A 15,949-nucleotide genomic window follows, 5' to 3' on the forward strand; every position below is an offset into this window, starting at 1 on the left:
AAAAATCCATAATTGTCATGACAGCGAAAAAGACTGCAGGTCATTACAGAAGCCCAGGATGATGTTTTCGTCTATGGAGGTCTTTGGTGGCTGTCGTGACCAGTATTTTTCTCTAGGCCAGTGGTGGGTCTCATATCCAGGCAGGTAGAACGGGTCCTTATGCCTGTTGGACTCCCTGTGTTCCTGAGTAACAGGTTCCCTCCAAGATGACATGTTACACAGAACTGCGGCTTCTTCCTCCCTGTCATTTACTTTCTGCACGGCTTGTTGAGGCTGAGGCTGGACACACAGATGGAGTCTCATCCTCAAAACCAGTTTCTTTTGCTGGCCTGTTGCACAGAAACATTTCTCTTCATTGTACATTGTAATATAATTACAGCAACTATTCTGCTGTTATTCAATCAGTGAGAATCATTTTCATAGTGCCGACCAATTTTTTAAACTCCAATTATGATCAGACTGTCTCCAATTCATGTAAAAAAAAAAGCTCTGAAATACATACGTTTGAATACTGGCTGCTGGTGATGTTCCACCCCAGCATCCACATCTCCAGGGCTGGTGCCAGCCTGGGTAGAGGGAGGTGTTGTGGGTGAAGACCCTTCAACTCCCCAATCAATCACCTCATCCCACTTATTCCAAGCTGCCCAGTACTTGTCATCCATCCAGCTCACTGCTTTGTCCATTCTCCTAGTGCTGAGAGGAGAAAAAGGTATCGGTCAGACAGGTTGCACTACAGAACACCAGACAACAGTAAAAACCTCTTAAAGAGCAAATACATAAGCCGGTTCAATCTAATAATTGTACTTAATAACAAAACAGTACTATCACCTAAGTTTTATCAATGTAGATGCCCAGAAAGTTTTACTGTCACATATATACACGTACTTGTTATAGTGGCAGTACACATATGAACAATAATGCTAATATACTCACTGCAGCTACAGGATATACATATACAGGGCATATGGCATACCGAGCATTCTCCTGTATGGTATTAATTCTTGTGGCGCCCCCCCTCCCCCGGTCAATAAAATGTATCGCTTGGCAAAAGTTATCCACTTAATACGAACCAGTGTTAATTTTGACAAATTTTCTTTAGTTTTAGTTATAGTCTTTTAATTAAAATGTAATTTAGTTTCAGTGATAATTTGGTCATCTAAAATATGTTAGGTTTGTTTTTGTCAACTATATTTCATAAGATTACAGTTGAGTAAAACCAGTTGATTTAGTCGACTAAAATGAAAAGTACAAAGAATAATGTTTAAAGTTTCCCTTCGATTTCTGAAAGTCATTATGTTCACCAAAATGAAATTAAACCAATGTTAAGGAACGGTGTTAAGGTCTGACTGTGCAGTGCACAGTGACAAAGATTTCACTCTTATTTGAAACATAAACATGTTCATTCACCTGGAAACTAAAATCAGTAATGCCATTAGTGCAAAAATAAAGAAAACGTGCACAGGCTATAGTGCCACCTGCCTGCTCTCTCTGAATATTAAAATAAAAATATTAAAATAAATATTTGCAATATTTTTATTTGCTACTGTTCGCTGTTAAATGTTTCACCTGAAATTCTCAAATATGTTCAAAGAAAAAGACCAATAAGGGATTTATACCCATTATCAAGAAAAAAAAATCCAAACATTGAAAACATACCTCTCAACGGTAGCAGGAATTGCAACCATTCTATTTTAGCATTTTCAACATCAAAATAATTACCCCAAGGCAACAATTTTATGAGTATATAGAGCTAAAACACCTCTCTTTCAGGTGATTTCATGTTCGTTGAAGTTTCCGCTTTTTAATAACTGTATAAAGTAATGTTATATGTTATATAAATCAGGTGAAACAAAAAAAAGTAGTACGTTTTCATGGTTGCCAGATCTTAAGCATCTGGCATGATACGCTTTCAGACTCACGCAGGAAATATTACGGCAATCTTACTGTATTATACCATTATAAACCTAAAATTACGTCCAATTTACACGGTTAAATACAAAAGCAGACTATTTACAAGGTACAAACTGTTACATACGTGTGCTGACAACTCGAACTAAAAATCTCACTCCAGCCAGCTAGCCGAAGTTGGCAACCCCGCGTTTTATTTGAAATGAAAAGTAAAATACGCTGTTCTCGCCCGAAACCGCTTGTCATTCCGTTTGCGTTATACAAAAATAAATATAAAGCTAATATGATAAGAACATGTCACGTTTTATACGTTTCGAAATAATAAGACCGCCCATATCCTACATTGTAAAAAATTAATCATGAAGCTTGTAATTTTCATTTAAAAAATTGATGTAATTATTAAAAATAATGTGCATGTTTAATTAAAAAAATAGGTTTTCTGTGTTTCTTATAATATATTGAGAACATTTCACTAATTAAATTAAGAAAAAAAAAATAATATTTTTTTAAGGAAATGAGTGCAATTTTTAGGCTTAATTTGAGGAACCGTTTAGGCTAAAAATTTGAGGAAAAAAGGCTTCATATTTATTTTAAGAGAATTGGTCCAATTATCTGGGTTTGATTGAGTCACCTTCATTTGAATCTCAACAATGGCTGTGGTCAGACAGCGTTTTGAAGGAGCAGACGATCAGTGTAAAATATTAAGAGGTAAGTTAAGCCCCTTACTATTTTTTACATTTTATTTTGATTTCTTAAATAAGCTCCTCAGGACACCGCTTATTCACGCTATAGTACAGGAATTGTTTTACATTGATTTTTGAATCTGAACGACATTTTGGCATGTGAAACAGTAACTATGTTCAACCAGGTCTTTTAAAATTTTGTTTAAAAGTTGTACAATTATGCGATGTTATTTGATGTGAAAATCTGAGCTCGAGCTTATTAAACATAACTCCTCACATACACGTGCTGAGGCTATATGGACATAGGCTATATGGACATGTTGGTCGCTAAAGCAAAAATAATTATGGCCATGCATCGAGCTTGATAGATGGGGCAGTTTCTATGATTATACTTAACTTTTAAGACTGTTGATGTGTTTATATATTCGCTTCAAATTGTAAAGATATATTAAATTAGCGTTTAATCATTTCACGCAATATATGCATTTTTTTTTTCATTCATCCTCGACGTTAGAAGGCGCCCTCTTAAACTAAACAAGTCACAAACACCATAGAAGCAACACGATGGCGTTTCAGGAATTGATATGGACATAACCATGCTTTTGACTAGTTGAAGAATACAAACATCTTTGCAATCATTAAGGCAATATCAATCTCCACAAAGAGTAAGATATATATAGTAATTTACATTTTCTCCTTGATTAATCTATGTAAAATTCGACCTGAATGAAGTTATTTGAACACATTTGAGATTTACTATAATGCAAATTTATTTAAAATTAGTCTTTAACGATATTTAAAAATGTTTAGACTTGTTTAGCAGTATTGGGTTTCTAGGCTTAAACCATTCCAATTTCATGATTTTGGTGATTAAAAATATGTAATAAAAATATTCCACAAACATTACATTAAATGTAAACCCTTATAACTACTTTTCCTTATGAATAATAATTTTAACAGCAACTTCTGTGATGACAATGGAGCTTGTGGTGAAAGAAAAAATGTCAAAAACCCTTGCTCTCCGAAGACATGAGGTGGTTGAATTGTGCCCAACTTGCAGAATTTAAAGATCACTGGCCTGCTCTGTTTGACATTCTCCAGGTAGGGATTTTACATTTTGTCATTAAATACCGTCACAGACAATAATGTGGTTGTCAACTGAACATAATTATAATCAGTGTTTGTGTGTTTCATTTTTTAGATTAATGAAGAGTTTAGGAGAATTACTACTCTGCACCTTGAGCCAACATTTATTAAGATGTTGGATTACTACACTCCTAAACTTTTCACAGTATTTTCCTGCAAAGGAGGAGCACTCGGACAGATTTTGAAGAAGAAAACGGGTGCCATACAGCAGGTATTTTAGTTGGTATTTTTTATCATTATTTTATTGATATTTGCTTCATTATTATTGAGTACTATTACTAATTTCTACACTTTTGGTGCCTTAGACCTCACATCAAAACATAGAACAGACAAGAGATGTTGTCCTCCGTTGCTTGGTCTATTACTTGGGTGAAAAGGAGGAAGACCTCATCCAGGAGTACAATGTAAGTGTCTAAAACTAATTCAGATATTTGTTTGCAGAAAACTGCAATTAGCATTTGTTTTCCTTTACAAAAACAGAAATACATCTTAAACATAAGTACGTTCCTCATGCAAAAACATTCTTGCACTAGTGTCAGTGTCACGCAACGTGCCGAACGGGTGATCGCTCAGGCAGCGCGAGGGAACAGGCAGGCAGGCGGAAAACAGGGCAAACTGGGGGTTTATTGGGGAATGCGGGTCGACAAACACCAGGTAACATCAATGACAGACAAAGGACTCAGGTAAGACATGGACTGAAATACACAGGACTGATCAAAGTAACTAGACACAGCTGGGTACAATCGGGAAAGAACACGTGGGTAATCAGGGGAGCGTGGCACACACGAGGAGCGGAGGAGCTGGGCATGAAAGAAGGAGCGCCTAGGAGGAGGCGACGGACGGGACGAGGGAAACGAGACCTGGAACAGAAGAACAAAATCAACGAGAGACGGGAAACTGGACCAAGGCACAAAACAGGGCTAGCGACAGGACGGAGGACAAGAGTTGATAAAGGACAGGGAAGGAGGACAGACAGACCAGAAATGGGGACAGAGAGGGAACAGGTGGACAAACGGGCCAGGAGTGAAAGGAGGGGAACAAGGAGCAAAGAAGGGCGGAACAGAGGGACGAGGAGCAAAAAACGAAGGGACAAAGACAGGAGGGGGAGTCGAGAACGGAGGGACGAAAGCACGAGAGTAGGGCGAGAAGGAGGGGGAATGCAGGGTCGGCTGAGGGAGTCCCAGTGGGTGACGGGAGGTAGCCAGAGGGGCCGCAGGAGGCCTGAGCCGGAGGGGACCTCGGAGGGGCCAAGGAGGCAGGGCGAGGGACCGACAGGGGGGACGAGGAGGAAGTCGAAGGGGGAGCTAGGGAAGGGGACGAGGGAGCTGAAGGGAACCCTGGCGAGGGCAAGGAAAGGGGCGGAACCGCTGCAGGCGGCGACGTCCTCTGACGCGCAGGAGCGGGATATATGATACTATGATTCTGCTGTGGGTCCTCACGACCCAATTTTAATAGTTTTGTTAATATATTTTTTTTTAATTTGCGAATACAAAAAATGTCGTCTTTACTGCAAAAAGTCATCTCTTATGTGTAATGTAATGCTTTTTTTTGACCACTGGATGTCGACATAGAGCCTGGAAAGCCGGTCAAAGTAAGTGTGACACCTAGCGGTAATTACAATATTTATTGTTAAATCAATGTAAAAAAAAAATAAAATTAAAAATGTAATGACTTGTACTTTTTTATGAATTTGGATCTCTTTAGAGCAAACATGTTCATATGGTTTGCTTTTATAACACTCTAAGTAATTGCGCAAGTGCAATTACTGGCATAAATTACTGCGAATGGGGAAGCGGGGGGGGAGTGACCAATGACAGTTTGATGATCGTTGCTGTAATTGGTCCTACCTTGTTGCCAAGCCATTTCCAAAACAAAGAAGTGTGTGTTTATGTCCAGGGGAGTCGGGGGGGGAAGTGACCAATGACAGTTTGGTGATCGTTGCTGTAATTGGTCTTACTTTGTTGCCAAGCTGTTTCCAAAACAAAGAAGTGTGTGTTTATTATCTGGTGCGAACCCTGAGGAGTGGGTTACTTGGAATTCAATCATGGCAAGGTACAGTGCTCAGGAGGTCGTCGACTTCGTTACGGGTGAGGAAACCAGCAGCTCCGATGAGGATAGTGTACAGCCCAGCAGTACAACACAGGAGGTTGAAGAGATCTGCGCCGAGGACGAGATCTTTCCCTCCCGCAAAAGCGAAGTAACATGGACAACCAGAGCAGAAGATCGTGCTGCAGGTAGACTGCCAGCACGACACATCCTGAGGACACCTCCAGGACCAACGAGGCAGTGCGTGTCACAGGAAGGGGACATTATATCTGCCTTCAAAGCTTTCCTGCCTAGATCAATAGAGAGCATCGTTGTCAGCATGACAAATATAGAAGGCAGAAAGGTTTACTAGCAGCTGGGTGGACATGACAACTGTTGAATTGGATGCCTTCATCGGCGTCTGCATTCTAGCAGGCGTATTCAAGTCCAAAGGAGAGTCCGTCGCCAGCCTTTGGGAATCGAAATTTGGGAGACCAATCTTCCCAGCGATCATGAGCAGGGTGCGGTTTGAGCAGCTGACAGTGGCCCTAAGGTTTGACGACAATGGATCGTGGGCAAGTAGAAGAACGGGTGACAAGCTCGCACTTATCAGAGACATCTGGGACCTGTGGTCAGGAAATCTCCCTGCGATGTACAATCTTGGCCACGACTTCACAGTGGACGAGTGCCTGGTACCATTCAAAGGTACGTAAAATGTGTTATTTTTTATTACTGATCTACAGTTATTATATATACATTGCTTCAAGTTTATTGTTCAAATATACACTGAACAAAAATATAAACGCAACACTTTTGTTTTTGCTCCCATTTTTCATGAGATGGACTTAAAGATCTACAATTCATTCCAGATACACAATATTACCATTTCTCTCAAACATTTCTCACAAATCAGTCTAAATGTGTGATAGTGAGCACTTCTGCTTTGCTGAGATAATCCATCCCACCTCACAGGTGTGCCACATCAAGATGCTGATCTGACATCATGGGTAGTGCACAGGTGTACCTTATACTGCCCACAATAAAAGGCCACCCTGGAATATGCAGTTTTGTCTCACAGCAAAATGCCACAGATGCCACAAGCATTGAGGGAGCGTGCAATTGGCATGCTGACAGCAGGAATGTCAACCAGATCTGTTGCTCGTGCATTGAATGTTCATTTCTCAACCATAAGCCGTCTCCAAAGGCGTTTCAGAGAATATGGCAGTACATCCAACCGGCCTCACAACCGCAGACCACGTGTAACCACACCAGCCCAGGACCTCCACATCCAGCAGGTTCACCTCCAAGATCGTCTGAGACCAGCCACTCAGACAGATAATGCACGGCCCCATGTTGCAAGGATCTGTACACAGTTCTTGGAAGCTGAAAATGTCCCAGTTCTTGCATGGCCAGCATACTCACCGGACATGTCACCCGTTGAGCATGTTTGGGATGTGCTTGACCGGCGTATACGACAGCGTGTACCAGTTCCCACTAATATCCAACAACTTCGCACAGCCATTGAAGAGGAGTGGACCAACATTCCACAGGCCACAATTGACAATCTGATAAACTCTATGCGAAGAAGATGTGTTGCATTGCATGAGGCAAATGGTGGTCACACCAGATACTGACCGGTTCTGAGTCCCCAGACCCCCAATAAAGCAAAAAACTGCACATTCCAGGGTGGCCTTTTATTGTGGGCAGTATAAGGTACACCTGTGCACTACCCATGATGTCAGATCAGCATCTTGATGTGGCACACCTGTGAGGTGGGATGGATTATCTCAGCAAAGCAGAAGTGCTCACTATCACACATTTAGACTGATTTGTGAGAAATGTTTGAGAGAAATGGTAATATTGTGTATCTGGAATGAATTGTAGGTCTTTAAGTCCATCTCATGAAAAATGGGAGCAGAAACAAGAGTGTTGCGTTTATATTTTTGTTCAGTATAGATCTCATGTTCATTAGCAATGAATCGTAATGTATCATTGATTTCGACCAGTTACCTTTTTCATGATTTGTGCCCGAGTAGTTAGGAGTTAGATTGTAACGGGTTACCTAAAAATAAGTACGTTGTATCCGATTGCTTCATTTGACATCAAATTGATATTCCCTCGATGCGTCCTTGCAGGACGCTGCTCCTTCAGGCAATATATGCCTCGCAAGCCCGGGAGGTACGGACTAAAAATCTGGGTGCTGTGCGACGCCAGGACGAGCTACTGCTGGCGAGTGAAGCTGTACACGGGGAAGCCTCCGGGGGAGGCACGGGAGGTCAATGTGGGTAAAAATGTGGTGCTGGAACTGGCTGAGGGGCTGAGGGGGCACAACATTACTCTTGATAATTTTTTCACCTCCTTCAGTCTGGGACAGGAGCTCCTCAAGCGCAACATGACGATGGTAGGCACTGTGCGCCGAAATCGTCCAGAGCTGCTGCCTGCCCTGCTAGCAGCTAAGGGCAGGCTTGTACACTCTTCATAGTTCGCATTTTCCCAAGGCACCACACTGGTGTCTTACATGCCAAAAAAAAACAAAAACGTGATTCTCATGAGCACGTTCCACACCAAGCCAAATATAAGCCAACGGCAAGACAAAAAGCCAGAAATTATAATGTTTTACAACAAAACGAAGTCAAGGGTTGACACCATGGACCAGCTCATTTCCAACTATTCCTGCAAAAGGGAAACCCCTCGCTGGCCCCTTGCAACGTTTTACAATATGCTGGACATTTCGGCGCACGATGCCTACTTCGTGTGGCGGGAGGTCAATCCTTGATGGAGGACAGGATCGAAAAGGAGGCGCAGGGTGTTCCTGCAAGAGCTAGTCGAAGCCCTAATCGCTCCCACTGTTCTGCAGCGAACGCGTCTTCCTCGTTTAGGGACGCCCAGCTCAGCCAATCACAACCCGGTCCAGTCCCGCCTCCCCTGGAAGCGAAATCTAAGAGAGAGAATTGCAGCCTGTGCCATTATTCTGCTGACCGCAAAACGAACGCGCTGTGTCGCCAGTGTGGGGCACAAGTGTGGAAAGAGCATTATAGCATTTTCTGTAAAAAATGCAAACCATAAACTGTAAATAGTTTAGTTTTATTATTCATAGTGTTATAGTGTATGTTGTAGTTGAAGATTGTTTGCCGCACTTGTTTGTGTTTTGTGTTCCCCTGTGTTCCTCTTTTCCTGTTTTAAGAATTTAAACTTTTCCCGTTTGTTTCAAGAATTGTATTTACCTCTTTCTGTGTTCTGTGTTCCCGTTTTACCCGCAATTGTGTGTTCTCTGGTTCTGTAATTGTTTTTTTGTTTTCTAAAATGTATTTCACAAGGTTCATGTCTTTTTATAAAGTTTCATCCCTTTAGTACTGGCTGGCTCATTGTCTTCATTATTTATTAGGATGCAGGTGAAGTGAATGCTGCGACCCAGATTGTGTGTAAACAGTATTTCCAGGTGCCATTTTCTTAGCGCAAACTTTTTTTTTCCGCCATCTTGATATCCTACCGTCCTGAGATACGCCCCCAAACACACACAGTCAGCGCACTACAGCCAACATGTTTAAAAAAATGCTGCAAAACTGCAAATTAAATTGGGTCGTTAGGACCCAAAAAGGGCCAAAGAGTAATAAACTGTAACTGCTGATTTTAACTATTTGTGTGTTTTAAATGCACAATAGCGTTAAATTCATAAAATATAAATTATCGTGTTTGGGGGGAGCTTCATGTTCATCCCCTCTCTCTTAGTATGTCTTCTGGGGCACTAAAAATGTCACTAAATGGTTGTCATCCCCCGCTCTTCCGATCCTGCTGTGTGCCGCGCCCCCTCGTGCGGAATCCTGATTGTTGACAAGCAATGACGTTAATAATCAGACTCGCAATAACATGACTAACAGACTTCAATACATTGGACTGTTCAACAACAAGGAGAAATACACGAGCTCTGTGGAATTTTAGCAGAAGGAGTTGAATCAGGTGTGTTAAATGAGAGGAAACCCCAAAATGTGCAGGCCCAGCAAACAGCAAGATGTCCTTAGTTCGTCCTTAGGACGTCCCAGGCCTCTAGAGTGCGACCTAATTTCTTAATGGTGCGACTAAAAAAAATCAAAGGTTGCACCGGTGCGACCAGCCGTTCGAGGGGGAAAAAAACGAAACTCCGTGACTCTTAAAGTCACCCTGTTGTTCAACAACAGACACACATTAGGCCCATATCGTGGTCTAAACCAATCAGAGATAGTGATGGGCGGATCCCGCCCCGCCTCTGATTGGCCGTGGTCCAGATATTCCTGTACGTGTGTGTACGTTTGAAAATGCATGTGATGCAGTCAGACAGAGAGAGGTGAGTAGCCCATCAGGTAAACAGTGCATGTAGCCACGGATTATGAGAGAAGATGAAAAAAACGATTGACAACTTTTTTGTTAAGAATGTTAAGTTAGGGCCTGATCCATCCGAAAATCATAACCAATGCTCTGACACGGAGCCATCAACCTCCCAACTTATAGCAAGCCCAGGTCCGGAGACGGCATTAGATAATGAGCCACATACGATCGAGTCCGAGCCCACTGAAATTAAAAGGGGTAAAGTGTATACATTTCGAAAAGAGTGGCTTGACCAGTTTCCCTGGCTAAGATACAGTAAAGCCGATAATATAATGCGCTGTATTTACTGTAAAGAGTGTGGGAAGACCATGACCGGCAGTAGTGCATTTGTGACTGGTTCTAATACATTTAGAATTGAAACGCTGAAAAAGCACAATGCATCTATAAAACACATTACATGCCGCGATAAATGCACTGCTCAAGTGTCCCCTCTCCCCGCTGCCTTTCAGCGGCAGGCAGCAGCAAACAGATCATCAGACGAGACCGAGATGATAATTAAGTTTAACGTTGCCTACAATATTGCAAAAGAAGAACTTCCCTTCACTAAATGGCTTGAACGTAAACCCGACGTACAGCAATGATGTCGCGTGCGCCCAATTTATAGGAGTCATCGCAGATACATTGAAAAAAAAGACGTCTGTGCAAATTGCGAACAGTGCGTTCATGGCATTCCTGATCGACAGAGACACATATCGCCACAAAGGAATGCGTCATTGTGTACGGTCATATCTTGCGGAGAGGAAGACCGGTGAATATACTTATTGGACACATTGAGGCCGAGCAAGCTCATGCCCAAGGTAAGCCATGTCATGTCATGAAGCCTGTGTCAATAATATGCCTACCGTCTCGTTACTGCATTAACCATAATATTCTTATACTTAAAAATGAAAAAATAAATAAATAGACTGCATTATAAACTCTTGATCTGGGTAGTAAATGGTATTATCGTTTTTATTTGTTTAATTAGGAATTTATGCTGCCTCAAAGAAAGCATTTGCTGCTCTTGGGGACCAGTGCAGTAACTGGCTGGAGAAAATCATTGCTCTGGGTGCTGATGGTGCTGCTGTTAATTTGGGCAGCAAAGGGGGTGTCATAGCACTTCTGCAGCAAGAGGCAGGTGACCACATTGTGCCTTTCCACTGTATGCCTCACAGGTAAGACTAGAAGATAAGGTATGACTGACACCCTAAAGTCACTGTGAGTTTTTTTCATTTAAATGTAGATGTATCTAAATTTAAAATTTGACTATCTTTTCAGATTGGAATTGGCAATGTTGTCAGTGCATAGGGACAATCCAATGATGGGGCAATTGTACGACCTTCTACATTTAATTTGGAAGACCTACCATTTCAGCCCAAAATCAATGAGAGAGCTCAGGGTCATTGGGGCTGACTTGGGGGTAAATGTGCTGATGCCCAGTGGGGTGAAGGGGACAAGGTGGCTCCCACATGTTTCAAGGGCCCTGGAGACCTTTTATAAAACCAGGACAGTTCACTGCTGTGTACTACCATATGGACCATTTGGCAGGCTCCTTTGCCAATGCAGAGCTACAAAGGCCAGTGCATTCTTTCAGAATATTCCTTTCATTTTATTTTTTTAGGAATTTAGTTCATCAGTGTTCTATGTGACTAATTTTTACTGTTGTATGATACAGGTTAAGAAATCAATGGAAGATGCCACTTTTGTGGCCTTTTGCCATTTTATTGCAGACGTGTTCAGTGGCATTAGTAAGTTTAGCCTCCTACTTCAGAGGAATGAGATCATCCTACCTCAGGTAAGGGAGATGAATGTGGGATGTGTAAATTTGAATTGTGTTTGTGGTCATCTTCAGCTGTGTTAATAATACTGCACTGTTATATCTAAACAGGCAGTTTGCGGCCTTGAAAAACTGCTGGTGACCACAGAGGCAATGGTTGTGAGACCCAAGCCTAATGGACAACTGTCAGAGTTCCTGGCTGACATGAGGCTGCAGAGAAGGCAACAGCAGGATGAGGGTGAAATGGCAATCTACAAATTCCAGGTATATGTATGGTTTTGTCTCCTAGAACAGTCCATTTTTACAAATATTTCTAATATCTAACTCAGAATCTCTATTTATGGTTTATGCAACACACAGACAATAACACTCAAAGGAGAGGCATCAAAGCTGGCAGGAGATGGTGTTGCTGCCACTAAACTTAAAAAAGTAATGGATGCAACAATCAAATCCACTGTAAAACATCTGAAAGCAAGATTCAGTAGCCTCCTAGGCAAGTGTAGTCACCTGTCTTATAAACACATGTAGATAAGAAATATTGTTACTCATTTACTAAAATGTATTTGTTCTTAAGACAGGGAAGAGTGCTTCTGAGTCTGACACAACTAAGGCTGTCAAATGCTTCAAATTTTTCAATCATGATAGCTGGCCAGAGAACCAAGGGGACTTAGTGGACCATGGTGCTGATGACCTTGCATTTCTCTTGGATCGCTTCTCCACAGTCCTGAGAAGGTAGCTGGTGGATTACTACAATATTATGTGTGCTGTTGGTAGATATTTTCTTCATGTGAACACTGATTAGCTGTGTAATCATCATTTTCAGAAATGGTGTAATCACTGAGCTTGCAAAAGAAGAGTTTGTAGGCTTGAAGCTGTTAATTGCCAGGATGTTCAAAGACAAGACCTACCTCAGCCTTTGGGAGCTCATGTTGACCAGAGAGCCCTACTGTTCAGAGTACAAGGTCAGTTTTTGTTAATGTTCTTGTAAGATTGTGTCAGTTTTGCTATCGTACACACATTGCTTAAATAAATCTCTTGAATGTATTTTTTTTTCTCAGAACATCCTTGTCACGCCCTCTCAGGCGGAACCCGCCGCCCACTCCTCCTCAGCACCGCCAGAGTAGGCAGGGTTCCCCAGGTGTTCTGAATGTCTCAGTAATGAGATCTCTAGATAAGCCAGGAACACCGACAGCTCAGTGCAAAGTATTATGCCATTTCAATGAGCCTTACCGAGCAGTTACTTGTCTCTCGTGGTCCCACTATTCCTTACCTGTTCTGTATTCCTATTGTGCTTGCCTTACCTCGTCCTCCTCCTCTCCCCAGACTTGCTCCCGTATCTGACGTCTTACATGCTGATCCCGGCTTCTCCAGTTCCCCTTCCCCCGTGTGGTCGTGTCCTGTGTGATCGTGTAGGACTGACCTTCCGGCTTTCGATCCCAGCTAACGGCTTACGACCATCCTTTAAGGAATACCCCTTAATTGTATCGCTTTCTGCAATCGCATTACACCATCTTGCTGTGCGCATTTCTGGATCCTCGCCTGGTTACTCTGCCTACGGTCACAATCCTGCACCTTGTACATATTATGCTGGTCCTCCCTGTCTCAGCTGCAGTTTGTGAGAGAGGCTTCTCTGCACAGAAGAGGATCAAATCAGACACTAGAGCATCCCTTCATTCAGACACAGTGGAAGATCTGATGAGAATCAGTGTAGAGGGGCCAAGTCTGGAAGATTTTGATGCTAGAGAGAGTGTGGCCAGCTGGTTTGGTCAAGGCCAAAGATCAAGAAGGCCAAACTACAGGAGTTGGCCATCCGAGGGGCATGTGACGGCAATGGAGGATAGTCCATAAGACATTGAGCCATGAAATGTTCCGTTTGAAGCCCTTAAAACATTTAATTTAGATTTTCTTTTTAGTTAATTTATCTTGAGATTTTTTAAGTTTAAATTTCAGCTCAGTAAAGCACTTTAAGCACCAACACTTTTTCAGTAAGTTACCTTTCTTGTAGAATTGTGCTTGCCTTCAAATAAAGAACTTTATATTGACCAGATTGTTAGTTAATCATTTACAAGTCAATATTGCCTATATGGACAGCGATTAAAAATAAATAAATAAATAAAGTGAACTTGTAAAACTGCCGTGTTAAATGTGATGTGGTTGAAAATTTGGGTGCACCTAACTTTTGTGCTGGTGCGCCTAAGAAAAAGAGTTAGGCGCACCAGTGCAAAAAGTTAGTCTAGAACCCTGCCGTCCTCTTTTTGTCGTCCTCAAAGGACGTCCTTAGGAGATCTTGATGGAAAGTTTTTTTTACATCCTTAGGATGACTTTTAGGGACGTCCTAAGGACGTCTAGAGGACCAGGTATGGTCCTTTTAAGGACATTTTCAGGACATTCTGTGAACATATTATGTGCATTAAACCACGTAAATCCCCTTTTCTAAATAATTAACATTTGACATTTTACCAGTAATGCTAGGGACATAAACAAGGGACAGCCTGAGGATGCCCTTTGGAGGGCCAGCTCAATGTCCTTTATTGGGTACATTCTTAGGATGACCATGTTACTGACGTGCTGCTGTGGCCAACATTTTACCGCATACTGTGGTCTGTGTGGATCCCAATGTCTCAGTGCAGTGATGGGGACACCGTACCGTAAAGTATTGCCGTCCTTCACATAGATATAAAACCGAGGTCCTGACTCTCTCAGGTCATTAAAGATCCCTGGGCATCTTTCCAAAGAGTAGGGATGACTAAAATTGCCCACTGTTGCCTTATCAAATCTGATCTAAGGTGACTTATCAAATCTGTCCTCCTAATCATGTCCGGTATCTAACTGGTAAATTCTCTCCTGCCCCTTCACCACCTTAGCTACTGTGTGGTGAGCATAATAGGGCAGAATGGCTGATGTCACATTATCCAGGTCGGTGCTACACAGTGAAGGTGGCTGAAGCGGCCTATAAATTGCATTTATAAAGCACTTTGCGTGTCTTAAAAAGTTCTGTATAAATGTAACTTTCATTCATTCTTTCATGAAAAATAATGAAACCCATCAAAAACAATTCGTTATGACAACTTGCTGGAATAATATTTAAATAGATATAATTTTGTCTGAAGTATTTCTTTATTTATTAATGTTCCATTAGGATGTCCAGAGGACAGCCACAGGATACCCTTCAGCTTTTCCTTGAAAAAATATGTTTAAAATTTGTTGAAATATATATTTTTATTGTAAGAACATTAGCAATTTTCTTTAAGATTCTAATTTAACAACTGTCATTAATAAAAATACAACATAAATATTGAGATCACATTTTAAAGGTCTTTTTGTGAAAATTTCATTCTGAGTCATCAGTATCGATGGCCAGATATTCCTTCCTTACTTCAGAACCTGTGCCCTGTAACAAAAACATTTATGAAATGATGATCCCAGTCCATTGATTACTTAATTACTGCTAATTAAAACTAAATAATTATGTGGCAACTATCTTTACAAGTCTACAAATTTGCACAATTATACAATTTATATGCAAACAGAAAATTCACTGAAAAAGTAATAGCAATAAGTTGACATGCAATGATAAGGGCACTGAATATGAAATGTCATTTAAATGTTTACCTTGTGTTTATCTCCACCTTTTCTGTGTGGTGTGCGCCAAGAGAGTCTAGATGCAGACGCCTGTAGAGTGGAGCTCCACTGGAAATACATCACCTCCACAGGAAATACATGATCTTTAAGGACGTATAGTGGAGCTCCGGTTAGGGGTACACTGTAAAAAATCTTATGTGCTATCTACTTAAAAAAACTATGGCAACAATATTGCACATATTATTTTTAAGCAGTTTTTAAAGCTTGATTTTTTTTAGAATTTACTTGAATAAATCATGTAAAAAACCTTAAATTATTTAGACAGACACATGATGGTTTTAACATTAGTGGAATAATCGTTTTTAGTTTAAGCAGATAAAACAAAATGTACTCATATGTATTAAGGAAAATTACTTAATATAAAAAACATTTTATAATGAAATGAATACATAATGCATTTTGGTGTTAAACATGCTTTTATTCCATG

The 15,949-nt window shown here is 41.2% G+C and overlaps 2 protein-coding genes, 1 long non-coding RNA gene and 1 pseudogene across 3 annotated transcripts in view; 3 read left to right on the plus strand and 1 right to left on the minus strand.

The window, feature by feature from the left end:
- The window catches only part of LOC125723049 (cytohesin-2-like), a 260,972-nt pseudogene that overhangs the window by 25,393 nt on the left and 219,630 nt on the right, over positions 1–15,949 (minus strand).
- Positions 2,390–4,525, plus strand: LOC125723093 (uncharacterized). The gene is made up of 4 exons (XR_007386738.1): positions 2,390–2,616; positions 3,552–3,692; positions 3,884–3,948; positions 4,043–4,525. It is a non-coding gene; the product is annotated as an uncharacterized LOC125723093 (long non-coding RNA).
- Positions 5,088–8,817, plus strand: LOC125723078 (piggyBac transposable element-derived protein 4-like). Its single transcript, XM_048999524.1, has 2 exons — positions 5,088–6,467; positions 7,898–8,817. The coding sequence occupies exons 1-2, from the start codon at positions 6,149–6,151 to the stop codon at positions 8,242–8,244; spliced, it is 666 nt and encodes a 221-aa protein (XP_048855481.1). The 5' UTR covers positions 5,088–6,148; the 3' UTR covers positions 8,245–8,817.
- Positions 5,535–15,949, plus strand: part of LOC125723076 (uncharacterized) — a 200,622-nt gene continuing 190,207 nt past the window's right edge. The window contains exon 1 of the mRNA XM_048999522.1: positions 5,535–5,540. The gene's annotated coding sequence lies outside the window, so the exon portion shown is untranslated. The remainder of the gene's footprint in view (positions 5,541–15,949) is intronic.

This window comes from Brienomyrus brachyistius, unplaced genomic scaffold, assembly GCF_023856365.1.
Source record: "Brienomyrus brachyistius isolate T26 unplaced genomic scaffold, BBRACH_0.4 scaffold45, whole genome shotgun sequence".
NCBI classification, from domain to species: domain Eukaryota; kingdom Metazoa; phylum Chordata; class Actinopteri; order Osteoglossiformes; family Mormyridae; genus Brienomyrus; species Brienomyrus brachyistius.